The sequence below is a fragment of the Pristis pectinata genome, chromosome 2, assembly GCF_009764475.1.
Source record: "Pristis pectinata isolate sPriPec2 chromosome 2, sPriPec2.1.pri, whole genome shotgun sequence".
In the NCBI taxonomy this organism is placed as follows: Eukaryota; Metazoa; Chordata; class Chondrichthyes; order Rhinopristiformes; family Pristidae; genus Pristis; species Pristis pectinata.
This window is the reverse complement of record NC_067406.1, coordinates 105,266,877-105,292,937: the sequence shown is the minus strand read 5'-3', so window position 1 is coordinate 105,292,937 and position 26,061 is coordinate 105,266,877. Positions and strand designations below refer to the sequence as shown.

Here is a 26,061-nt window from a genome sequence, read left to right as displayed (position 1 = left end):
AGGATGTGAAACTAGGATGGAAATATGGAACAGAATAACAAATCAGGCTTGAAAGACAAGACCTATGGCCTTCTCTTGCACTTTATTTCTTACAATCTTAAATTGCATGCAAAACTCCCAATATAGCTAAAAGTTGGTTGTAGATCAGTTAGTTGACCATAGTCAAGTGCCATCCCTTGGTTTACAAGTCCTGTGATTACCAAACCTGACAATGATAATCCATAATTATAAATCAGATCTAATTCTGGAATCTTTAAGTGCCATTTTAAGCAAATTTGGAGCTCACTGACAAGGACCAATGGTTAGCTGAGGGAACAGCAACATATTAGTTTATTTTTGGACCAATAATTCACAGCTAGGATATTTTAAATTCTGTTAAGTAAATAAATTCTGGAATGAAATACAAGTATGATGATCATAAAGCCACCAAATTGTTCATTCTTGTCCTTTCTTAAAAAAAAATCTGCCATTCTATTCTGAGTTTTAATTCAATTCCAGACCCACAGTGATCTGATGCTGAACTCCCTTGTGAAATGCAAAGCAAGCCAGTTCAACAGCAGTTAGGCAATAAGAAATAAATTTATACTGAGTCAATTAAGGGCTATTGCATTTGGCCTCAGCAAGCATGGAGAAAATGAAAAACTGTAGCCAGCAATCATAGTCCTGATTGATTGGGAATCCAGTTGCTTTCAGGAAAGGATGCCATCAAGATAGGTAATGTACACAATCTTTACCATTCCAAGAAATACGTAGGGAATAGTATCAGCCATTAAACATGGTTTTTTATCAATCTTACAGATGTTATTGACTCTGTCAATGGAGAGGGACAGTAGAGGATCCTTCCTGGTTGGCTCCCCTCAGAAATTCATCTGCATTTCACTTGTTGGATGGAATATTTGTAAAATAGGTACAGCAGAAACCCAATCCCAGTGCACACCAATGACAAGCAAGGCTGTGTCACTGCTTCAATTCTTCTCAATCTTTCTCGATCTTTTTGAATACTTTGGAAAATAGACATTTATGAGATTGTATAATTGATTTTTAATAGCTTTTGAATATTTCTGAATGTCAGAGACATTGGAAAGTATTCCATGTTCTTGATAGTTTTGACAGGTGGCAAAGCTGAAGGGCTGGCTTAACCAGCTATCAAAGTTTTTTGGGGGGCCATTTCCTGGACAGGCTCATGAGTAATCTGGGATATTGGTTGAAGAAGAATGGTAGGAAGCATAGTTTCATCATTGCTTAAGTTTGACTTCTGATCCTTGATTCAGGTTTGCTGCTGAAAGCATACATGTAGCTGTTTTTTGAAGAGCTATCCAACTAAAGGTAACCATGGATACAGAGGGCTATTTTGAGGCAGGCATTATTTACAACCAGAACTTATGCGTATTGTCAAATCAATCTGGAGAATTTAGATTTTGACTAAAGGGTATAGGGTGTGATCATTAATTTGTATAGTATTTATCTATTTGCCTATTTGTTCACCTGTCTAGTTTTTTGGCTAACCTTTTAATACAGGTTATACTCTTCACTGAAATCACTAGGCTCTGAACTTATTTTTCAGAACATCTCAATGTTTTGCTCTATGAACTATCTCAGAAACTTCACAAAGCTTTGTCAAAAGTTGACATGTCTCAATATTCTTCTGAAAAAGCAAGCAATACTAAAAAAGAGAGGAATTTTGTCCCACTTTGTCAGCATCAACAGCCTGCCAAGCTTGTCATGGTTAAAAAGGAAGGTCCAAATAAGGTAATATTTTCAGTTAACTGATAATTTTTCCAGCTATAAAAGATTTTTGTACAATCAAATGCTTTCAGCTATGGCTTGGTGAGAGACTGAAAAGCAAAATCTTTTTATACTTGGTGGTTATCTTGACCATAACTGGAAAGTGTTATGTTTAAGTGTTAGGTAAAGTGTGGGGGATGACCTTTGATGTGGGCAGAGGCACACAACTGTTGGTAATGCATTGGTTGCTGGTTATGCAATGTTGGTAATGTTCAGTTAAAGCAACTTTGTTAGGACTGAATGTTGGGTATGTTGTTTAATAGCCAGTAGACCCAATTCTTTCAGTGTTGTATCTTTGTCCATTCTTGATTTTCCACCCCTACCCCCTCAAGATTACCATGCTACTGATACTTACTGTCCATGTTGCAAGTGAGTAGCATACACACTTGCAATTGCTGATGGTCTAGTACCTCATCTGAGGCAGTGAGGTTTAGCAGGGTATTTGACCATGTGGAGTATGAGAGTTAACCCAAAAGCATTTGGCTTCCAGCTGAAAATATAGATCCAAATCTTCAGAGAGAATAAAATATATACAGTAGCTTTCTTCATTCCTCATCTGCAGTCTACAGGTACTGAAGCCAATTCTAGTAACTGTACACTTGCTGTAGTAGGTCAGCTAACTCGGCTCCCATTGGTAATTAAACTTGGGATACCCCTGGCCTTTATACCTCCTTTCTGCATTAAGGATTGCACTCAACCATTGAGCTGTTGATGAACCATAGTTGTGCTATTTACCATATTTACCTTTCATTCTAAAAATGCAAAGATTATTCAAAAGAGTGAAAACTGACATCAGAAAACTCAAGTCTATTGATGGCGCTACATGGAGTAAGATGTATCTTGGCTCTGCTCCATTCACTTTTTAAATTCTCATGTACCACCCTTTACGAAGACTTTTATAATACTGTTACAAGATTAATTTTGATTTTTAACTCTGGAAATGAATACCAGATCCAAAGCTGGAGCTAATGGTAAGAATAATGGAGACCCTCAACCTACTTTGGAAGCTATTTCTAAATTGGATAAAAAGCTTGATCGAAAATTTGCCGATTTGGAAACGCTCTTAAAGGACATCAAAGACAGACAAAATACACTCATTCAGGAGAATGCTAAACAACAGCAATTAATTGCTGAATTGGATCAAGCTGGTAAAAAGAGAAATTCCAGACTGAACTCACTTGAAAAAGATTTAATTATGACCAAACAAAAGCTGGAACAGCAAAAACAGGATTATTGACTTAGAGAGCCACAGTCGGAGAAGTAATGTAAGAATCATCGGTTTTCCAGAAAATGTTGAAACTGGCAATCCCATTGAATTCTTTTCTAAACTTCTGATCGATGTGTTTGGCTCTGAAGTGTTTTCTGCTCAGCCTATTCTTGAGCGTGCTCATCAAGCAACAAAACCAAAACCTCTGCCAGAGCAAAAACCACGGCCAGTAATATTGAGATTTCATTATGTGAGTATTATAGAACAATTGATTTGAATTGCTCATCGTCGTGGAATGATTCAATATAAACAGTGGAAGTTTCGTTTGGTTGAAGACTATACCCCAGAAGTTATGAAAGGGAGACTGAGTTACAAACCAGTTATGTCGCATCTTTATCAAAGCAATTACCAACCTGCATTATTATTTCCAGCATGGCTGAGAATTACACTATACAATAAACCTCGCAAATGGTTTAACTCCATCAAGGATGCCAAAGATTTTCTCATGGACTAGCCTTCAATTTTAGATGGTTAAGAAATGTGTTCTTCCTTGATTTAATTATTGCTTAATAGACCAAATAAGTATTAACTTTCAGATCTGAACCCTTCCTAACTCTGGAGATACTTCTTTCTCTTTTGTTAACACTCTCTTGCTTGGTTCTGGAACATGGACACTTATCATACTTAATGATTATTTTTTTTCTTTTTCTATTATCTCTTATTTTAATATTTTAGTGCTCTGTTTTAATAATAATTAAGAACTTGATAAAGTGATCACTCTTTTCTTTTTGAAATAATTATAAAACTATATTTTTTAAATGTTGACTGTTAATATCCCTTGGCTTTGTTTAAATTTTTTAATAAGTTTGTTTATAGTTCAGTAAATTTGCTTTGGGTTTTTCAATAGCTTGTTTAGGCTATAAATGGTGGTTTACATTCTTTTCGATTTGGAGACCTGCCATCTATAGAGCTGGGGTTATTCAAATTAGTGGGTAGCTTTCTGGTTGCCTATTGGCCAGTTTTCGGGCTTCTGTGGGTGGGGGGTGGGGCTGTTTTTAGGTTAGTTTTTTTCTTCTGGACTGATGAACTACAAATATGTCTGAATTCTCATCATATCCAGCTCCTCTTTGAACTCTTTTTCTCTTCCTGTTAATGAGCCTCCTGTACTGTAAGGTTAACCCATTACATACCATATGTTTTTAGTCTATTAAAATGGATAAAATGATTAATTTTGTTTCCTGGAATACAAACGGTTTAAATAATCCAGTTAAGTGCAAGAAGATCTTTAAAGTTTTTCATAGACTGAATGCTCAGATTATTTTTGTGCAGGAGACTCATATTAGGAGAGAGGATAATCAACGGTTTTTTAGATTTTGGTGGGGTCAACAGTTCCATTCTAATTCACAAACAAAGGTGAAAGGAGTCTCTATTTTTATAGGCTCCTCAATTTCTTTTGTTCATCATGAGATAATTTCAGATCCAAATGCTGGATTTTTATTAATTACTGGCTTACTTCATAATAAAAAAGTTGTTATAGTTAACGTCTATGCACCTAATGTTGATCATCCTGAATTTTTTAAACATTTATTTGCATCTTTTCCTAATTTAAACTAATATACTTTGATTATGGGTGGAGGTTTGAATTGCTGTTTAAACCCTCCGATGGATAGATCTGTGTCGAATCCTACACTTCCAAACAAATCCGCTGTCTTTATTAATTCCTTTTTAGTTGATTCTGGAATTCTAGATGTTTGTAGATTTCTACACCCATATGACAAAGAATTTTCATTTTTTTTCTCATGTTTATCATAATTACTCGAGGATTGATTTTTTTTACCGATGCTAGATTAGCTCCATTTATTATTGACTGTAAATATGATGCAATTGCCATTTCTGATCATGCGCCATTGAAATTATCAATTAAATTAGCAGATGTACCCTCTGGTGTCAGACAATGGCGATTCAATCCTTCTCTATTGCGAGATTTAGACTTTGTCCATTTCACTAAAGAACAGATTTCATTTTTCTTTTTAACTAATTTTACTGAAGAAATTTCCAGTGGGATAATATGGGATACTTTTAAAGCATATATCCGTGGTCAAATTATTTCATATTCTGCTGGATTGAAAAAATGAACTAATAATGAAATACGTATATTGGCTGATAAGATTAAAGAAATCGATAAAAAATATTCTGATGCTCCTAATTTGGAACTATAAAAAGAGAACAGAACTTCAATTACAACATAGTTTATTATTAATATCTCCAATTGAAAATCAATTACTTAAAACCAGAAGTCAGTTTTATATACATGGTGACAGATCTGGTAAATTGCTGGCCAACCAACCGAAAGCTATTTCAACTAACCGTCAGATTATTAAAATTCGTAAACGAGATGGTAACTACACGGTGGACCATGAACAAATTAATAAATCTTTTCAAGGATTTTATACGACTTTATACCAATCAGAATTCCCTGAGGATTCTACATTAATGCATGAATTTTTAAGGGATTTGAAAACTCTGAAATTATCATTAAATGAATGTTCAATATTAGATGCATCCATTTCGGAGGAAGAAATAAAGAAAGCAATTTTTTCAATGAATTCGGGTAAAACACCCGGTTCTGATGGTTATACAGTCGAATTTTTTAAATCCTTTTCTGATCTTCTTTCTCCCTGGCTAGGAAAAATTTTTAAAGATGCCCTATCCGTGGATAAACTACTACAATCCTTTTATGAAGCAACTATCTCTTTAATTCTTAAAAAGGATAAAGATCCCATTGAATGTGCCTCTTATAGACCCTTTTCTTTATTAAATGTGAATTCCAAAATATTTTCCAAAATATTGGCCTCTAGATTGGAAAAGGTTCTTCCACAAATTATCTGTGATGACCAGACAGGGTTCATTCAGAATCGTTATTTACATTTTAATATTAGGAGGTTAATGAATATTATATATACCCCTCATCTAAAATTCTAGAATTTGTTATCTCATTAGATGCTGAAAAGGCATTTGACAGAGTCGAATGGGAATATTTATTTAATACACTTGAGAAATTTAATTTTAGCCCCAATTTTATATCTGTGATCAAATTGACTTATCACATGCCTATGGCTTCAATACTTACTAATAATCAGAGATCCCCTTTGTTCAGGCTTTTTCGAGGTACTAGACAGGGTTGCGCTCTAAGTCCTTTATTATTTGATATTGCTTTGGAACCCTTGGCAATTGCCCTTTGGGATTCTTCTAACATATTTGGTATTACTCGTGAACCGGGGATTCATAAGATATCTCTATATGCAGATGACCTGTTACTTTATATTTCTAACCCGGAGGGATCTATCCCTGCAGTATTATCACTGCTTGCTCAGTGTAGTGTTTTTTCTGGTTATAGATTAAGTCTTAATAAGAGTGAACTCTTTTCATTAAATATGCAAACCCCAATTTATAGCCAATTACCTTCTAGATTAGTAACTGACTATTTTATGTATTTGGGTGTTAAAATTACCAAGAAGCACAAGGACTTGTTTAAGGTCCTTGGCTATAAACTGTATCAGTAAAGGTAAACTTGTTACCTTTAATTGATCACGTTAAACAATTATTTACTAAATGGTCCCCATTATCTTTATCATTGATAGGCAGAATTAATGCGGTTAAGATGAATATTTTACCAAAATTTCTATATTTCAGGCGATTCCAACTTTCATTCCGAAATTTTTTTTGACACTATTGACTCTAAAATTCTTTCATATATATGGCAGAATAAAAACCCAAGGTTAAGTAAGAAATCTTTACAAAAATTAAAAAAGGATGGTGGTATGGCTTTGGCTAACTTTAGATTATACTACTGGGCAATTAATATCAGATATTTAATTTTTTGGGCACAAGATTTAGATGTAATTCAATGTCCCAAATGGGTATACCTTGAGTATGAATCAGTGCAAGGATTTTCATTAGTTTCTATTTTAGGAGCCTCACTCCCTTTTGCACTTACTACATTGAGTAAACATATGACTAACCCAATAGTTAAACATACAATACGGATATGGTTTCAATTTCGTAAATTTTTTGGATTGAACAATTTTAACTTATCAAGTCCCATTCAATCTAATTTTTTCTTTCAACCATCTAGAATCGACTTAGCTTTTGCTTTATGGAAAATGAAGGGAATAACATGCTTCCGCAATTTATTCATTGATAACTTTTTTATCTTTCGAACGGTTGTCAGATAAATACAATTTGGCTAGATCACTCTTTTTTCAATATTTACAGATTAGAAACTTTTTAAAAGTTTCTATACCTTCTTTTCTGACTCCATATAAAATTGAAATTATGGAAAAAATTTTAGGTCTTAATCCCTATCAGAAGGGCTTGATAGCAATAATTTATGATCTAATTATGAAAATACGTCCAGAGACACTTGATAAAATTAAGAATGAATGGGAAAGAGAACTCCAGATACTTTTACCCACAGAGACATGGAAGAAAATTCTTCAATTGGTTAATACATCTTCAATGTGTGCCAGACACTCTTCGATACAGTTTAAGGTGGTTCACAGGACCCATATGTCTAAGGATAAGCTAGCCCGTTTTTATCACCATATAAATCCTATATGTGACAGATGTAAGTCGAAGGTGGCTTCCCTGACACACATGTTTTTGTCCTGCCCTCTTTTGGAAAAATATTGGAAAGACATTTTTAACATTATTTCAACTGTATTGAATATTGATTTACAACCTCACCCTATCACTGCAATTTTTGGGCTGCCAAGGATGGAACCTGGCCACTAATCTGCTTCTGCTTGCCATATGATTGCTTTTGTCACGTTAATGGCCAAGCGATACATTTTGTTTAAATGGAAGGATCCAATACCTTCTATTACTTTTCAATGGTTTTCTCAAACTATATCATGTTTAAACTTAGAAAAAATTAGAAGTGGCACTATTGGTTCTTCGCTTAAATTTGAGGAAGTTTGGAGTCCATTTATTCAATATTTTCATATGATATAGATCCCTTTTCAATAACCTTTGAATCTAGGGGAGCGGAGTTGACGACATAATAATGCTCTTTTTTCATCGAGAAATATCAGTCCAGTTTTTTTTCTTTTGAAATTTTTTTAGTTTGTTTCAATTTATTACTTTTATAATTTTTTTTTGATTTTGGGGTTCTTTTTTTTAATTATACAATGAATCTTTTTCTTTCCCTTTTTGATTTTTTTTGTATTGTATTTGCTTACTAAGAGACCATGGGGTCTAGAATATACTTTTTATTCTTTATGATTATATATCTCATGATTGTCCTCCCAATCTCTTTGTATCACATGTATAATCATTGATGTTATATATATTAATCTGTATTAATTTGAAAATTACTAAAAGATTGAAAAAGAAAGAAAACTCAAATATATTTTCTTTAATTAATTTTGTACTAAAGTGCTTAAAGGGGCTTTTAAATGGGCTCCCATTTACCCATGAGCTTCCTTAAAAAACCTCCTCAAATGTGTAGTATTTTCTGTATAACTGAGTCAATGTTGGCCTGCTTTCATTTGAATGTCATTCTAAAATTTGAATTGCATTTCATTTTTTTTCAGGGTCGTTTATTCTATACTTGTGATGCCTCAAAAACCGACCAGTGTAAATATTTCAAGTGGTTAGATCACGTGCAGCCCATTGAATTGAGTCAGAAAATGGAGCCTCAGTCTAAGTTGAAGCTGCCTGATGCCCAGAGTGTGGGTGCCTTTGTTAGAAGTCAGCATGTTCCATTGTACTGTGAATGTCAACTTCACATAAGGTGTGCCTTAGTTCTGTTGGTGTTTAGCACCAGCAATATCAAACTGTAATAGTTTAAAACTTTGTAACTGTGTGTATGTCAAAACTGGTTTATGACTAATTTTCTAATGCAACTACAGTGCCTATCCTTTCACCTCTTCCCTTCCCACCAGACAGGGACCCCAAACAGTCTTTCTAGGAGAAGAAATGATTCACTTGCTGTTCTTCTAATCTAGTGGGTGGCATTTGATGCTCACAATGTGGCTTCTTCTACATTGGAGAAACCCAACACAAATTGGCTGATTACTTTGCTGGGCACCTACCTTAAGACCGCAGGAGTGACGTTGCACCATCACTTTGATTTCTCCATTCCACTCCTGTTCTGACTTATTTGTCTATGGTGTCCTGCACTTTTACAACATAGCCTAACACAAGCTTGAGGAACAACACCTCATCTTCTGTCTGGGTACATTCCAGCCTTCCAAATTTGATATTGATTTCTCCAACCTAAAGTAATTTGCTCTTTCTTTCTGTCCTTATCAAAATTGGCCATTTCTGTCTGACATAATTTTGCCTCAGTTTTCTTTTTACCAGTATAGTCTGGCCAGCTGGGTATCCCAAGCATGCTGGGCTTGTTCCAAAGCCATACTATTAACGACACACTACGGAAGCAAAGAAGCATAATATGTTTCTACCACTATTCTTACTGCTACATTTATTCATTTGGTCTCACCCGATCAGAAATTGTCTTTATTCTTCCTGTTGCTCCACCACCTTTTCTGCCACTGAAAACTAACTTGTTTTCTCTCTTTCCCAGTTCTGATGAAGGGTCCCAGACCTGCAGCATTAACTTTTTCCTCATACAACAGATGCCCCATGACCTATTGAGTGTTTAAGGCATTTTCAGTTTCTATTTAAACACTGTCATGCAATGCTTTACTGAATTTAACAGCTCTATTTCGAGTAAGATTTTATTTTCAGTTATTTTCTTTCATTTTGATATACTGTTTTTAGATACCTGATATACTAATTTTCATATTGACTACCTACAGGAAAACACCTACTTTTCAAAGAAAAAGATTTTATCGTGGAAAGTGGGAAGAATCAATAGACAATGGGAATTTGGAAAACTGCTGTAAAACTAAGTTGTACCTTTGGTTGAGCAGGAAAGAACACTCATCAGTCTACAGTAAAGGTGCATAAACTGCTCCAGGGATGGAGTTAAATACCGATTTTTGTGTCAATATATTTGTTGGTTTTTTTTAGAATATTTAGTTAGTTTCACTTGGGAAAATATCTCACTGTTGCCCATGATATGCCCTCAGGAAAATTTAGTACATTAACTTCATATGTAGATGTGTGTTCAATTATGAGTCCAATTTTCTACTTCCACCTGTGGAAGTCACTTGGGCAGTTATCTTCCTTGAATCAGGGCAGCATTGGTACAGATGCTATTTAAAAATATAAGTTGCTGAAAAACACCAGTGAACTCATTGATACATTTCCCACTATTTTTCTTGTCTCGTAATATTCTTAGCAAAGCAAGTTTGAAATAATAGTGTTGTTAACAAAATTAATTCAATTTGAACTTTTTAAAGATAATTTAAAAAAATGAAAAATGTGCAACTAACTTCATCAGATCTGTCCTGAATATTAAAACAAAACGTTGAAAATTTGTTACTGCTATTATTTTTGCTTTACCATTTCTTTCCAATTTTTACATTTGACAGATGATCTCTGGGTTATATCAAAAACCTTGAAATTTGATCCAGTTGACACTTTCATTGCATGCAGTGTTTTCTATGGGCCGTCATCAACCAGTGAAATAGAACTTCTGCCACTGAAAGGCTATTCTCCTTCTAACTGGCCTTCAGACAGTAAGAAATTTATTTTGTATTCCATTTCCCTTCTCTCCCAATGGTCCCAACCAGCTCCAACCCCCCAAAACTTTTGGTATGTGTATTATGAGATTTTCAATAGAATGCTAAAAGTCTCTTTGCTAGGCTCCAAATCATCTTTTCATTTAAAGATAACATGAAATATTTTACTGTGAGATGGATTTCTTGGTCAAGGTTTCTATTTTGCACTCAAAAGGCAGTTAGAACAATGGTTTAGAAATTTAATCAGGTAACGCTGTTTGTCTCAATGTTATATGGTTGAAAATGCATTTTGCCTGGAGTGAAACATGATACTAGGTCATTTTTTTCATAACGGTTATGGAGGCTAGGGCAGTGGTATGCTCCTGCAGGACATGGGAAATTGAAGACATTTCTAATGTCCATGATGACTACCCCCGCAGGAAGTGTGTCCAGCTGCAGCTCCTGGCAGACTGCCCAGAACTGTTGGAGCTGCAGATGGACTCACTATGGAGCACCAGGATGTAGAGAATGTAATGGACTATACATTTAGTGAGCTGGTCACTCGGCAAGTACAGAAAGAGAGGAGATGGGTGACTATCAAGAAGGTCTGGCAGAGAGTGCAGGCATCCTCTGTGGTCATCTTCCTTGCTAACAAGTATACCGTGCTGGATACTTTTGGGGTATGACCTCCCAGGGTAAAACAGCAGCGACAGCCCAGTTCATGGCACTACAGTGGGTGCTGCTGTACAAAAGTGGGGTGGAGAGGAACAAGACTGGGAAAGTGATAGTGGTAGGGGATTCTATTGTAAGGGGGTCAGATAGGCATTTCTGTGGCTACAAAAGAGACTCCGGGTTGATATGTTGCCTCTCTGGTGCTAAGATCAAGGATATCTCAGAGTGGCTGCAGGACATTCTGAAGGAGGAGGGTGAGCAGCCAGAGGTCATGATACATATAGGTAGGAGAAGGGATGAGATCCTACAACATGAGATGGCAGAGTTAGGTGGCCATTTAAGGAGCAGGATCTCAAAGGTTGTAATCTCTGGATTGCTTCCAGTGCCACAGGCTTAAGGTTCCTGGATCATTGGTACCGTTTCTGTGGAAGTTGGGATATGTACAAGTGAGATGGGTTGTACCTTAACCAGAGTGGGACCAACATCCTTGCTGGGAGGTTTGCTAGTGCTGTTGGGAAAGGTTGGCAGGGAAAGGGGTTGAGAGTAGTTTCTCAGAGGGAGAGGTACAAGCACTGAGAGGAGAAAAAGTTAGCAAGTCCAGTTGGCAGAACAAGTGAGTAAGTGAACATGAAGGGAATTCAAAGTGAAATTGCATCTATTTTGTTGCAGAGAATATAAGTTGTAAAGAAGATGAACTTGTACCTTTAATGCTCCTTCCCTTGTTGATCTATGGGGGTCTATGACATTGTTGCCATCACTGAGACACGGTTGAAGGATGGGCAGGACTGGCAATTCAATATCCCAGGGTATAGAATTTTCAAATGAAGCAGAGGAGGGCATAAAAGAAGAGGAGGTATTGCACTGTTAGTCAAAGTTTCCACTTCTTCAGTATTGAAGGAGAATATCATAGAAGGCTTCTCAAATTAGGTCTTATGGGTAGAGATTAGAAACAAAAATGTGTCCTCATTTGCTACAGACCTCCTAACAGTCAACAGGAGTTAGAGCAACAAATATGTAGGCAGTTATCAGAGACATGCAATAAAAATAGGGTTATTGTACTGGGGGATTTCAATTTCCCAAATATCAATTGGAATTGCCTTAGCGTTAAAGGCTTAGAGTAGGTGGAATTTTTGAGGTGTGTTCAGGAGAGGTTTTTAACGCAATATGTTGATACACCAACAAGGGAAGAAGCATTACTGGACTTTATCTTGAGGAATGTAGCTGGCCATGTGGAGGGAGTGTCAGTAAGGGAACATTTTGGAGATGGTGACCATAACTCCATATATTTTAAGGTGGTTATGGAAAGGATAGGGATGGACCAGTAATTAAGTTCTTAAATGGGCTAAAGCTAATTTCATTAACATAAGGGAGGACCTGACAAAGGAGCACCTACTCGCAAGCAAGTCTACACCTGCACAGTGGGAAGTATTCAAAAAGAAATAACAAGAGTTCGAGGCCAGTATGTCCCTGTAAGGGTAAAAGCCAGGAGTAACAAGTATGGGGAACCCTGGATGTCTCAGGACATTGAGGGTTGATTTTATATAAAAAAAAGGAAACATATGATAAGTATAGGGAGCAAATGATGGGAGGCCTGTCAAGGGTATAAAAAAGTGTGGGAAGGTGCTTAAAAAAAGAAAAAAAGAAAAGGCAGAGATAGGTCATGAGAAATCACTGGAAGACAGGATTAAGATAAATACAGGGGCATTCTATAAGTATATTAAGGGCAAAAGAATAACCAGGGCCCATTATGGACATCAGGGGTAATCTGTGTGTGTGGAGCCAGAAGGTATAGGTAAGGTCATAACTGAATACTTTTTTATCAGTATTCACAAAAGAAGCTGACTTTGTAGCTGGGAAATTCACTGAATGGGAAGGAGAAAGTCTAGTGCAGTTCTTCATAAATAAGGAGGAGGTAGTTGATGCTTTGGCAGGCTTAAAGGCAGATAAATCCCCAGGACTAGATGAGATTTTTCCCAGGCTGCTACGGGAGGCAAGGGCAGAGATAGCTGTGGCTCTGGCTGAGATTTTTAAACCTTCACTGGGCACAAATGAGGTACCAGATGACTAGAGATCAGCAAATGTGGTCTCCCTTTTCAAGAAAGACAGCAGAGTAAAGCCAGGTAACTTAAAGGCCAGTGAGCCTAACATCAGTGGTAGGGAAGATACTGGAAAAAGTTCTGAGGACAAGGATTAATGATCACTTGGAAAGGCATGGAATAATCAGAGACAGCTCTGACCAATTAGATTGCATTATTTTGAAGAGACAACAAAGTGTATCGATAAGGGTTGGGTAGTAGATATGATATACATGGACTTTAGTAAAGCCTTTGACAAGATCCCACATGGGAGGCTGGTTCAAAGGGTTAGGGCTCATGGATCCAGGGCAAATTGGGAAAGTGGACCCAAAATTAACATGGCAATAGGAGATGGAGGATGATAGTAGAGGGTTTTTACAATTGGATGCCTATGATTAGTAGTGTCCCATAAAGATCAGTGCTGGGGTGCTGGGGCCCTTGTTGTTTGTAATATACATGAATGACTTAGATGTGGAGGTGGGAGGAAACATCAGTAAGTTCACGGAAGACACAAAGGAGTGTTTGATAGTGTGGAAGGTAGTCTTAGGCTGCACAACAATGTTTTGATGAAATGGGTTGAAAAATGGCAGATGGGGTTTAATCCAGGCAAATGTGAGATGATGCATTTTGGGAGCACTAATGAGATTAGGATATACACCATGAATAGTCAGGTCTCAGGCAATATTGAGGAACAGAGGGACCTTGGAGTACAAGTCCATAGATCCCTGAAGATGGCAGGTACGCAATGTGGTTAGGAATGCTTCCAGTATATTGCCCTTCATTAGTAAGGGCAATGAATGCAGATGCATGGAAGTTGTTTTCAACTTAATAAAACTTTTGTCAGACCTCAGCTGGAGAACTGCATGCAGTTCTATTCACGAAGGATGCAATAGTGCTAGAAAGATTCACCAAGATGTTGCCTCGGATGGAGCAGATCAGTTATGAGGAGAGACTGACAAGGTTAGGTCTTTTCTCCCTGGAACAGAGGAGTTTAAGAGAGGACATGATTAAGGTATATAAAATTAAGAGGGTTATAGATAGGATAGACTGCAGGAAACTTCCCCGTATCAGAGGTAGAAAAACGTGGAGGACATAGGTTTAGGGTAAGGAGGAAGAGATTCAGGGGATATGAGAGGAATCTTCCTCACCTAGAGAGTGGTAAGCACACCCAGAGAATGGTAAGTACCTGGAATGCACTGCCTGAGAGAGTGGTTGAAGTTGGTTGAAACCTTTGGGCTAAAGGGCTACAGCCCAAGTGCTGGGTGAAAGGGTTAATACAGAAGGCAGTGCACATGGTCAGCATAGGCAAGTTGGGCTGAAGGGCCTGTTTCCATGTTGTACAATTCTCTGATATTCCTGGAGTGATTATCATTGGTCACTCCTGACACTCTGTATTCACAGTGCAATGCTGTACATACTTTCCTCACTTTGATGGGATTGCAGACCAGCTCTGATAAAAGATTATTGACATAATATGCTAACAGTTCCTTCTCAGGTGCTCCCTTGATCTCCTGACACCCTCCAATATTTTCTTGTTTTTTCCAGATTTCCAGCATCTGCAGTGTTTTGCTTTTGGTTTCAGCCCCATTCTTATCTTTTATCATTCAGACCCCTCCAATCAACCAGCTCTTTACCTCCTGCACCATTCTCAACCTTGACCATGGCATTGATCACCTCTTCACCCACCAATCCCATCTCCACAATTGACTTTCTATCTCCCCGACAACAATGGCTTTGATCGGTTGGCCCTCTAATGGCTCTAGGTTATGTCTCAGCAGTGATGACTAGAAGGTTGTTGATATAGTTCTCATAGGCTAGAGGTAGTTGTGGGTCTGGGAGTGGGGTGGATGGTAGTGGCGGTGGGAGGAATGAATTTACTCTGCACAATTGTTGTCCTAATGGCAGTGCATCAATATTGAAATATTGCATTTGTGATCTTTGGATGAAAAGGTCAGGAATTAGCTGTAGGAGTTAACTTCCCTAACATAAATACCTTGCTGGGTACTTTCTGTCTAAAGTCTTGATAAGCATGGCTCTGGCACATTCAGCGCAGAAGGACAACTATACTTAAGTAGTAAGTCATGCTTCTAAAATAGAATAGCATGGAGCAAAATAGTCTGAAAGGGAGAAGTGAAATGAATGTTTGAGTCCATTTGGTGTAGAATTTAAGTCAAGTACATAACCATTGCCGTGGGTTTTCTTTTTTTTATTATACACATCCAGTTAGAGTTTGGTCAGAAGAAATTCAAATGTTGTTATTATGTTAGAAATAAATGCTTGCTACATCTTGATTATGGTTTTATTTTATTTTATCTTGTGATACTGCATTAACTGGTTTGAACTAAAGAAGCATCATGGAGCCCATGATATGTTTTTTCTTCTTGATTGGTTGAGGAGATTATGATCTATGCTTATTTTGAACAGAAGGGGATTGGTTTGTCACCACCCACCCCAACAGCCTCCAATGCACCTGAACTATGGTCACAGTTGAGTTCCCGCCTGTTTTAAGAAGACCATTATCATCCTGGTACCTAAGAAAAACAAGGCAACATGCCTTAATGACTACCGACCGGTGGCTCTGACATCCACCATCATCAAGTGCTTCGAGGGGCTGGTCATGGCATTAATTCCAGCCTCCCGGAAAAGCCTCGACCCATTGCAATTCGCCCACTGCCGGAACAGTGGATGCCATTTTCCTGGCCTTACACTCATCTCTGGAGCATCTGGACAGTAAAGACACCTATGTTAGACTATTGTTTATTGACTACAGCTCCGCCTTCAATACTATAATTCCAAGCAAACTCGTCACCGGACTCCGAGACCTGGGACTCATAACCTCCCTCTGCAACTGGATCCTTGACTTTCTGACCAACAGACTGCAATCAGTGATGATAGGCAGCAACACCTCCAGCATGACTATTCTCAGCACTGGTGCCCCACAAAGCTGTGTCCTCAGCCCCCTACTCTACTCCCTATATACTCATGACTGCGTGGCCAAATTCTATTCTAACTCCATTTAACAAGTTTGCAGTTGATACCACTGTAGTAGGCTATATCTCAAATAACGATGAGTCAAAGTACAGGAAGGAGATAGAAAGCTTAGTGACGTAGTTAACAGCCTTGCCTTCAATGTCAGCAAAACAAAAGAGCTGGTCATTGACTTCAGGAGGGGGGATAGTGCGCATGTACCTGTCTACATTTTGAGGTAGAGAGGGTTGAGAGCTTCAAGTTCCTAGGAATGAACATCATCAATAGCCTGCCCTGGTCCAACCACGTAGACGCTACGGTTAAGAAAGCTCACCAGCGCCTCTACTTCCTCAGGAAGCTAAAGAAATTTGGCATGTCCCCTTGACACTCACCAACTTTTATCGATGCACCATAGAAAGCATCCTATCTGGATGCATCATGGCTTGGTATGACAACTGCTCTGCCTGGGACTCCAAGAAACTGCAGAGAGTTGTGGACACAGCCCAGCACATCACGCAAACCAGCCACCCTTCCATGGACTCTGTCTATACTTCTCGCTGCCTCAGTGAAGCTGTCAGCATAATCAAAGACCCCACCCACCCGGGACATTTTCTCTTCTCCCCTCTGCCATCAGGCAGAAGATACAGGAGCCTGAGGGCACATACCACCAGGCTCAAGGACAGCTTCTATCCAGCTGATATAAGTCTATTGAACGGTTCCCTTGTATGATAAGATGGACTCTTGACCTCACAATCTACCTTGTTATGACCTTGCACCTTTATTGTCTACCTGATCTGCACTTCCTCGGTAGCTGTGATACTTTGCTCTGGATTCTGTTATTGTTTTACCCTCTTCTGCCTCGATGCACTGTGTAATGAATTATCTGTACGAGCGGTGTGCAAGACAAGCTTTTCACTGTACCTTGGTACAAGTAACAATAATAAACCAATACCAATTAAAGTGTACACTTAAAAGTTGAAGTGGAAAAGGTAATCTGTGATTGCTGTGCCCGGAAGACCTACAAGGGTGTCAAATTCGACTGCGTTAGATTTGAGGAATTTTGTTACTTGATTATGATGTAATTTAAGTAGCATCTTGAAGGTGAAGGAACGGTACACAAACCAGTGCCTTAGCTTTACCAGCTTCTCTGAATTTGTCCCACTGAGCTGTGTTGAAGGGATTAATTTTAGTAATATCTTTACATCTCTTTTTGTTGGCCTATCAAATTTAAACAGAAAATATATAGCTAATTCTGTCTAATTCTATTCATCAAATAAAGTCAGTGCTCATAAACAATCTGTTTAAAATCCTTGCAGTTATCTAGAAGGCAACTAATTCTTTGTCTTGCTTTCCCAGTGATTGTTCATGCCTTGTTTGTTGGGAATGTTAGCACTGAGTTAACTTCTCTGAGAAATCTGCAGGAACATGTTAACCCAGCTTTCCTTCCTCTGATGCCACACTTGCTCAAAATGTAAGACATTCATATTTGTATTCAGCGCCGGTACCTGAATTATCATTGTTGGTAATTAATGATTTTACAATTACAAAGCAGATGTTGTCTTGAAAACTTTAATGATTTGTGGAATTATGATCAATAGTTTTTTTTGGTCACTAGAATAGGTTTTCATTGAAATATTGCTAATTACAATTATTTAGCTTGGTTGGATAAGGGGGCATGGTAATTTTAACTGGGGAATCAGAGACATCAAGGCTAAGGCACTGGGATTAGAATTTATGCAGGGAATTGCAATATCTGAAATAATTTTGAGCATTTCCAGTGTTCCTCCAGCATTGTGCCAAAGTTTCCAGCAGAAAGTCCAACTCATCCTGTTTCACACTGCAGAAGCATTTTCAAGTAGGAGGCTCCTGGATAGCAATCCTGTGCAGGAGTCTTAGCTACTCTTTTTCTGCCTCCGTACCTACTGAATGAACCACTTGGGCACTCTCTGTCTGGTGGGTAATAACGGTAAAGCTTGTGTTTATGTCTAGTGCATGAAGGAATAGTTTGTGTATTGGATGTGAAGAACTCATAATTTCAGCACTTGCACACATCCATGATTTACGCAAATAGGCAGCTGTAATTGAAGAATGATGATAAAAGAAAGGAATTTTGTTTATTAAAATCTGCATAATGTATGGAAAGTTACATCGAATTAGCTTCTCTGGCAGTTGTTCAAAAGCACGTTTGTCAGTGGTAATAGTGTCATAGTACATAAATGGAGCACATTACCATACAATATTGTTTTCATTTTTATTAATTTGCATGTTAGTGTCAGAATAGTTTACATTTTTCTCCTTTTGTTCGGCATGATATAGAAAATCTTACATGAAATGCTACATACTGCCAATAAATGCAATTTTCTGTGTTGTGAAATAAAATGTATATTAATTTTGGTACATAATGTTCAGTTTTATGTCTATTGCATATTATGTGAATTTTTGATGATCTCCAGTTGTGCTGGGAGGGGGTAGGTTGGATGTTGTTTGATGCAGGAGTCCACTGCAGAAGAATGAGATTACAAACTGCCTTATTTCTTCCCAGTGATTGTTTTTGAATTTTCTAAACCATCTTGCAGTTCAATAAATTGTGGGAAAAAAGTTGATTATTGCTATTCTGCGTTTTACTAAACATAAATATACCTAAAATGTCAAGTTTCAATGTACTTGTTACATTTTCTAAGGCCTTGTGCTTGTGTTGTTGTATCAAAAAGTTCCACAATATTTTAAAAGAAAACAACTCATTTTTTCCTATGTGTAGGCCTGGTGGCAAAGATGAAACGATAATCAACTCTGCAAGGCAACGGTTTGTTTCTCCTGCATTAACAAAGCCAGCAGTAATGACTGGATTGTTGTGTAAAGAAAGGACAATGCTGTTGACAATGGAAATGATACAGAAGTTTCACCTGAATACAGATCAGGGAGCTGCATTCAGACAAGTAGCTATAATGATGGCGAAAGAAGAACATTCCCAGCATCTCATTCTGCCAGTCACTATCATACATGGTAAAAAGTTAGAATAGTTTTCCCTGTATTTTTTTCACCTTCTTAATCTGTAGACTCTTATGGTCAATTTGGATTTATTTGTTATGTTCCAATATAACTGAGAGATTGTGTAGCTAATTCAGCAAGAGTATCCATTGACCTTAAATTGAATTTTGTCAGATCAGTTTGGAGGCAAAACTTATTTAGCTGATGAATGTATAGCACCTACAATTCATCAGACTTTTTTTCTTGTTCATTTTCAAAAGTTTGCACCAAAAGTTGCTGTTGTTCAGAACTATGCATTACCCTATACAGGGTGAGCAGGACTTGGGTGAACAGGACAAACAAATGTCATATTATCTAGTTTCAGGTGAACTGCTCTCCCTGTCCCTTATCTCTCTACTCCTGATCTACCCAGTTCCTCCTACACCCACCCCAGCAACCCCACCTCCCCCCATCACCCTGTTTCTTTCTCTTTCTCTATCCACTCCATCTGCCTATCACCCACGCACTCCTCCCGCCGGGTACAACCAACCCCTAGTTCCCATCTGTCCACCCCACCTCCCTTATTTGCTTCCATGCACAATTTCTATTAGATTCTATTATCTGCAACCCTTTATTGCCTCCTCGTTAGCAGTGTAGAGTCTTAAATCAGATCTATCAGTTACAATAGAAAGTTATGATAGCAAGAAAATAAAGGAAATATAACTTGATGTTAAATAAAGTACAGAAAGTGAAATAAAATGAAAGATTGGACAAAGAAAGAAAGTTTAAAAAAAATCCAAAATCAATTAAAAGTTGACCGCATGTGATTCCATGTGCAAAATTTAATATTTGGTGCCAGAGCTGTGGTGTGGTGGTAGTTAAGAACCATTACACCATAAAGGGTACTTAAATGGACAAGACCTAACTTTTTTGTGAACTTTATTGAGTTTAGTGTGAATCTAAGCCTGGTTAATACCTTAGAATAGATAGCCAGGTTTTGAGCTGTTGTTTTCATGTAGTTTACAGAAGATCAGAGCACCTCAGACAGCAGTTTCCAGATTCTGTTTTTGTTAGCCCATCTGTGCTCACTTGTGCTTAAGTAGTGCTGAACGCGAGACTCTTGTTTTTAAGGTACGCTTTAAAGTTTTTAAGATATTTCAAGGGCAGGCACGGTCGTGTGGCGGTTAGCGTAATGCTATTACAGTGCCAGCAACCTGGGTTCAATTCCAGCCACCGTCTGTAAGCAGTTTGTACGTCCTCCCTGTGTCTGCGTGGGTTTCCTCCAGGTGCTCCAGTTTTCTCCCACATTCCAAAGACATACGGGTTAGGAAGTTGTGGGCATACTATGTTGGCACCAGAAGCATGGTGACACTTGCGGGCTGCCCCCAGAACACTCCATGCAAAGAGATGCATTTCACTGTGTGTTTCAATGTACATGTGATGAATAAAGATATCCACTGGCCTTTTGCTGATTTCCTCTGTGGAATGCAGCACTGCCCTCAAGTGGTCATTCCCATTTATACTTCTTCAACAATCATTGCATTTATTTTTATGCCTGGTTTCATGTCCTGGTGTTGGGATAAGAAGTGTTTCCATAGTAGTGAAAGAAACCTTTTGCATAATGTTCTGCTTGTGTGTGACTTTTAGGTGAAAAAATATTCAGAAATTTCAATTTCTTTTGGAATTCTGGCATTCTGAAACTAACTATTTGTTTCTTTAATATGTTATTGTGATCTTTTTCATTAGGTGTCTATGGAGCTGGGAAGAGCTACCTGTTAGCTGTTATGATTTTATTCCTTGTACATCTTTTCGAAGAAAGTGAAGCAACTGAAGGCCCCAGACAGGTTCAGTGGAAACTTCTCATCTCTGCCTCTACAAATGTAGCTGTGGACAGAGTACTGCTTGGGTGCGTCTTAGATCAGAACAATAAACTGAATGTGGTTGGTTTTGGCAATTATTTAGTCAGACTTTTCATAACTACTTTATTGCCACACACACGCGCGAGCGTGCACACGCACATAGTTGGATTGAGCAAGGTAAAATGGGAAAATTTTAAATTCACTCTCTAATCTGTGATAGATTACCAGTCTTGGATAATGTAGCAGTAGAAGTAGTGTTGAACCTGGGGGAGGAATTGTCTCCTGTGTCTGTTCCGATTACAGTTGAACAGCTCCTCATGCTGAAGAGAGAATGAAGTAATTCATGTGGGAATTCAACTTGCACGTAAACTTGATGTCAAAGAGTATGTCCAGCTCTGAGTGTTCTCTGTCATTCTCCTAGTGATGCAAAACTCCAAGGGGGAATTTCTAATTGTGTTTGGAAGTATATGATTTATATAGATGCCTTGAAATCAGTAAAATTTCATTCTGAATCTGCCACTCCACACTCTTCAGAGTTTTGCAAATTGAAACAACTCTGTAACACATCGGACACCTGTAGAACCCTCACAATAACCAGAAGAAGCCAGTTGAGAACTAACCTATAAGTAGTTGATTGCCTTTTTAATTAACAATGATGTAGGTGTCCCTCCAGGTTCTGAATACAAGTTCAGCTCTAAGTTTAAGCGAGGTGATGGCTAGACTGTCAGCCTTCAGAAAGGGAGTGCTGATGTAAAATCACTGTCACAGATTGATTGACTGTCATAATCTGATAGTGCTTTTTAACTGAGCATATGCTAGCACCTTCACCAGTGTGATATCTGTAGAGATTTATCTCACAGATGTCCGAATGTCACATGCACCATTTTGGAGCAGTAAAGGCTCTTGGAGCACCCAAAAGAATGACGTTACCCAGGCCAATTTTTCATTGATAGTGAATACAGGAGGAATTTTATTATTGATGAGCATGTACATTGGTGCAACTGACAGGTTAAGATTGTGGAAATGCTAGCAATATAGAATCCAGCTCCAAATGGCAAATTTTGTGTTCACCTTGGTTCATTTTGGATGTGTGTGTAACTGCCCACCTTGAGAGATGAGTTAGTAATGTCAGCCTACAAGTGTTTGAACTGCAGTAATAACCCATGTTTTATTCAGATTTAGAGGTAGATGCACAGATTTCCCGCTAAGAAAGATCTAGTTCACTGCTGTGTGATTGAGTGTTTTGGGGCGTCTGAGTCACTGACATTAAATTCTGACACCACTTCTGGGAAGTCCCTATCTCTAATTACCTATAGTTAGCAATGTCAAACTACCACTAAACCTCTGTATTTTTTTTCTGTCTGATTTACATTACAAGTATGCTCACTTGCTACAGAAGTATCTATTCAATTTCATCAAAAGTCAGCTGAATGTCTCAACAAATGTAGGTTAGATGCAAATATATGACATTTGATGATGTGAAAACACTGCCACAAATTTCTCTACAATTTAAACACTGCTTTGTGATTTCAGAAAATTAACTATGCCTATTTATGGACTGCATCTCAGTCATAGTGAGGACGAGGGGAACTCTATCCCTGTTATGCCTGGGGTGGCGGGGGGAATGGGGCGAGGGCAGACTTATGGAAAATAGAAGAGATGTGTGTGAGGGCTCCATCAATAGCGGGGGTGGGGTGGCCCTGTTTTTCTCTTTTTTGGGCAAAGATGAAAACAATCCTATTGCAAGTTGTGGAGCATGCAGACTTGCCTAAGTGCATGTACATACAATTATATGATTTTGTTGCACCCTGTAATGCTTGCCCAGTATATACGGGATCTTTGAAAATAATTTCAGAGATTTAGTTTTGTAGTTCCATGAATTGCATACATGATTTTTTTAAAAAAAGCAAAACTGTATACAGAAATAAAATCATTACTCATGTTTTCTGTTGCAAAATAAACTGGCATAGTTTGTTTACCTTGATTAGGCTTTTGGAACTAGGATTTGATAAATTTATCAGAGTTGGAAGCATTCGGAAGATTGCCAAACCCATCTTGCCATACAGGTAAGCACAATTTTTGTTCTCTATTATTGTCGATGAAAATGTAGTACAGTGAAATCCTCATGCTTTTGGTCTGGAATAAACTACAATAGCCACAGATCAACAGTAATGTTGTCATCTGGTAGCATATGCTCCTGGTTGTATTCTGAATGAGTGTAGTGATAAATGTACTGGATGTTAAATTTCTTCCAGCTATTGTACATGGTATTGGTCAGGTATTTCCTGGAGTTGTGAATTATCAGGGTATCCTTCAAGCCAGGGATATCATGATGACCTTGAGACAGACCTCTATTTCAATTTTCTACTGGCAGCTCGATGGAATCACCAACAGCAGACAGTCACAACAGGGACTCTTGGGGGTGATCCCCAGTAACCAGAAGGGAAGGTAGGCCAGAGATCAGGCCTTGGTAGGTTGCTGGTAGGATGGCAAAAAGGAAGGCCCATCACAGGAGGGCAAGGCTAGCTGAAAATGGCTTCCCTTCCACTGTACCATTTCCTCAATCTTGAATCAGGTTCCCAGTCGCACTGTGTTTGAATTCTTCTGAAGCAATAGTTTGTGCTCTTCTTGGTAGAGATCATTGAATAGTCACTATGATCTTCTGTTTTTTTCTCCTATCATGTAGCCCAGCCACGTTATCAACTCCCTTAAGCAGGTCCTGTCTTGCTCCCCTGTTGGGTTTGACCAATATTTTGAAGATTAAAGGATGTTTTTCTTAAAACAGGTTTTCCTTTGTTTTTTTCATCACATCATGAACTTGGAAATTTTCCTTGTGCTGTCTTCAGTGCCATGCCATAGGTTTGCCAGCCACGAGGGGGCGTTTGCATTATTTAGGCTTTCAGGTTTACTCACTCCCTGAAGGAACAACTAATCTCGGTTTAATTGTCATTAATGTTGGGGATTTCATCTTATCAGGAGAACAGGCTTACCTGTTGCGGCTATGGTAAATATTTACCATAGTGGTTTTAATTAGTTTACATGCAGGTAGTGACACTGAGGAACTACGAGAACTACAGGCACTCCTTAAGGATGATCTGACACCAGTGGAAAAGATGCATGTAAGAAGGTGTATTGAACAGCACAAACTGGGCAGGAACAGAGCTATGCTCAAGGAGGTTGGTACTTTGTTTTAGCTTATGAACTTTACTGAAAGAAAATCCTTTCATTATTTCCAGGCTGTCATGAGTACAGAGCACTTTTTATTTCCTGACACTAATCCTAACCAAATCAAAAGCACTGGAGGCCATTGTAGAATTTACCAAAAGTGTGAGTGTGCCAATTGCTTTCAACAATCATTTTAAGTTCCTGAGCTATCGCAATGGAATTTGCACCATGATCTATCCACCGGAGCAGCACTCTGCTAAATTTTCTGATTGTCAGAAGAACTCTAGCACCTCTGCTGAACAATGAGTACTGAATAGAAGTATGCTGGAAAACCTGCACTGCAATTACAGTATAAGATTAGCTGTCACCAGTTTAGCAAGAAGGATTCCCACATTGTATTCCAAAAATAAGGGATAGATTGTGAGCAAGACTTGATTTTGGAACCATCAGAGGCTCAGTGGACCAAACTGTATCCTGCAACTGTGGAACATTGAACAGATCTTAAATAAATGAGAGGTAAGAAATATATGATAGAGGATCTGACAGTTACCCATTCCTAAAATTCGACTTTTTTTCCTCGTATGTTACTCCGTATCCAAGGGGGCAATTTGCAAATGGCTTGCAGCAGTTCAAGATAGCTAATGCTGATTGAAATCAGTTTGCACATCTTAAAGAGGAGGAGCCTTTTGGCTGGGACCAGGGACAAATGTTTCACAAGCTTACTGAAAGAAATGACAGTACATGGATGACAGTGACCTTGATGAATGAGACGAAAGGAGGACCTCTACCCAAAGGGCTTTAGGAACCCCTCTAGGTGCTTGGACTAATAACAAATGGAGGAGGTAGCATTTGAAGTCCATGTGAAAAATCAAGCACCAAAGATGGGGACATTTTACTTCAATTAGGTTAATAGTCTGATGTGTATGGTTATCAAATCTCAGTTTTCATCAACTCCACCAAAAGACTCGCACACTGTTCCATGCAATACAGCATCTGGGGGCAGGGGGAAGGACTTGTCAACACGTGCTGCTCAATCCTCTGACTTCCTCCAGCAAATTGTTTATTGCTCCAGATTCCTGCATTTGCAGTCTCTTGTGTCTCCAACTTCTACGTATGTTTCAGCTTGTGAAAACATGCATGCTTTGTTTTTGATTTACTGCATCCTTACAGGGAGGAGATTGACTAGCTTTGGACTTTTCAAACCACACATAGCTGTTGGTCGGTGGTGGCTACCACTGAAGCAACAAACAGCACAATTGCCAGGATAACTACCCACATTCTGGACTCCGACTCCAGTTGCACACATGGCCCATGCTGTGGATCCCTTGCTCCAGCTGCAATTCAGCCATTTCATTGTAGTTGTTACTTTGACTTACCTACTAAAACTGGTGATTATATGATATGGAAAGTCACTTGCATAGAAAAAACAGGCAAAATAGATAGAATTTTACAAATTTGTGAAGAAAAGATGTGGTAACTAACAAAAAAAAAACACCCAGCCCAGATTCCTAACCCCAGCTCGGACTTCACACTGACTATTCGTATTTCACTATTTGACATTAAATGCAGTCAAACTGACAGTGAACAGCATTCACTGTTCACCACAGGAACACAGTGTTTACCAATACTCCCAGGAGGCTAACCTCTCGAGTATACAGATCCATGGATAGCAAGTTAGTGGATAACAAGGACTAGGTGTATAATCATTTTCCAATGTGGATAATTAGGTTATG

General features: G+C 38.3%; 1 protein-coding gene across 1 annotated transcript in view; it reads left to right on the top strand.

Annotated features, from left to right (window-relative positions):
- Positions 1-26,061, top strand: part of LOC127584194 (protein ZGRF1-like) — a 73,779-nt gene that overhangs the window by 27,750 nt on the left and 19,968 nt on the right. Inside the window, exons 15-23 of the mRNA XM_052040790.1 lie at positions 1,565-1,749; positions 8,587-8,786; positions 9,817-9,959; positions 10,495-10,641; positions 17,694-17,808; positions 19,096-19,340; positions 21,051-21,210; positions 23,152-23,229; positions 24,198-24,339. Of these exons, the coding sequence (XP_051896750.1) occupies positions 1,565-1,749; positions 8,587-8,786; positions 9,817-9,959; positions 10,495-10,641; positions 17,694-17,808; positions 19,096-19,340; positions 21,051-21,210; positions 23,152-23,229; positions 24,198-24,339 (1,415 nt within the window). The remainder of the gene's footprint in view (positions 1-1,564; positions 1,750-8,586; positions 8,787-9,816; positions 9,960-10,494; positions 10,642-17,693; positions 17,809-19,095; positions 19,341-21,050; positions 21,211-23,151; positions 23,230-24,197; positions 24,340-26,061) is intronic.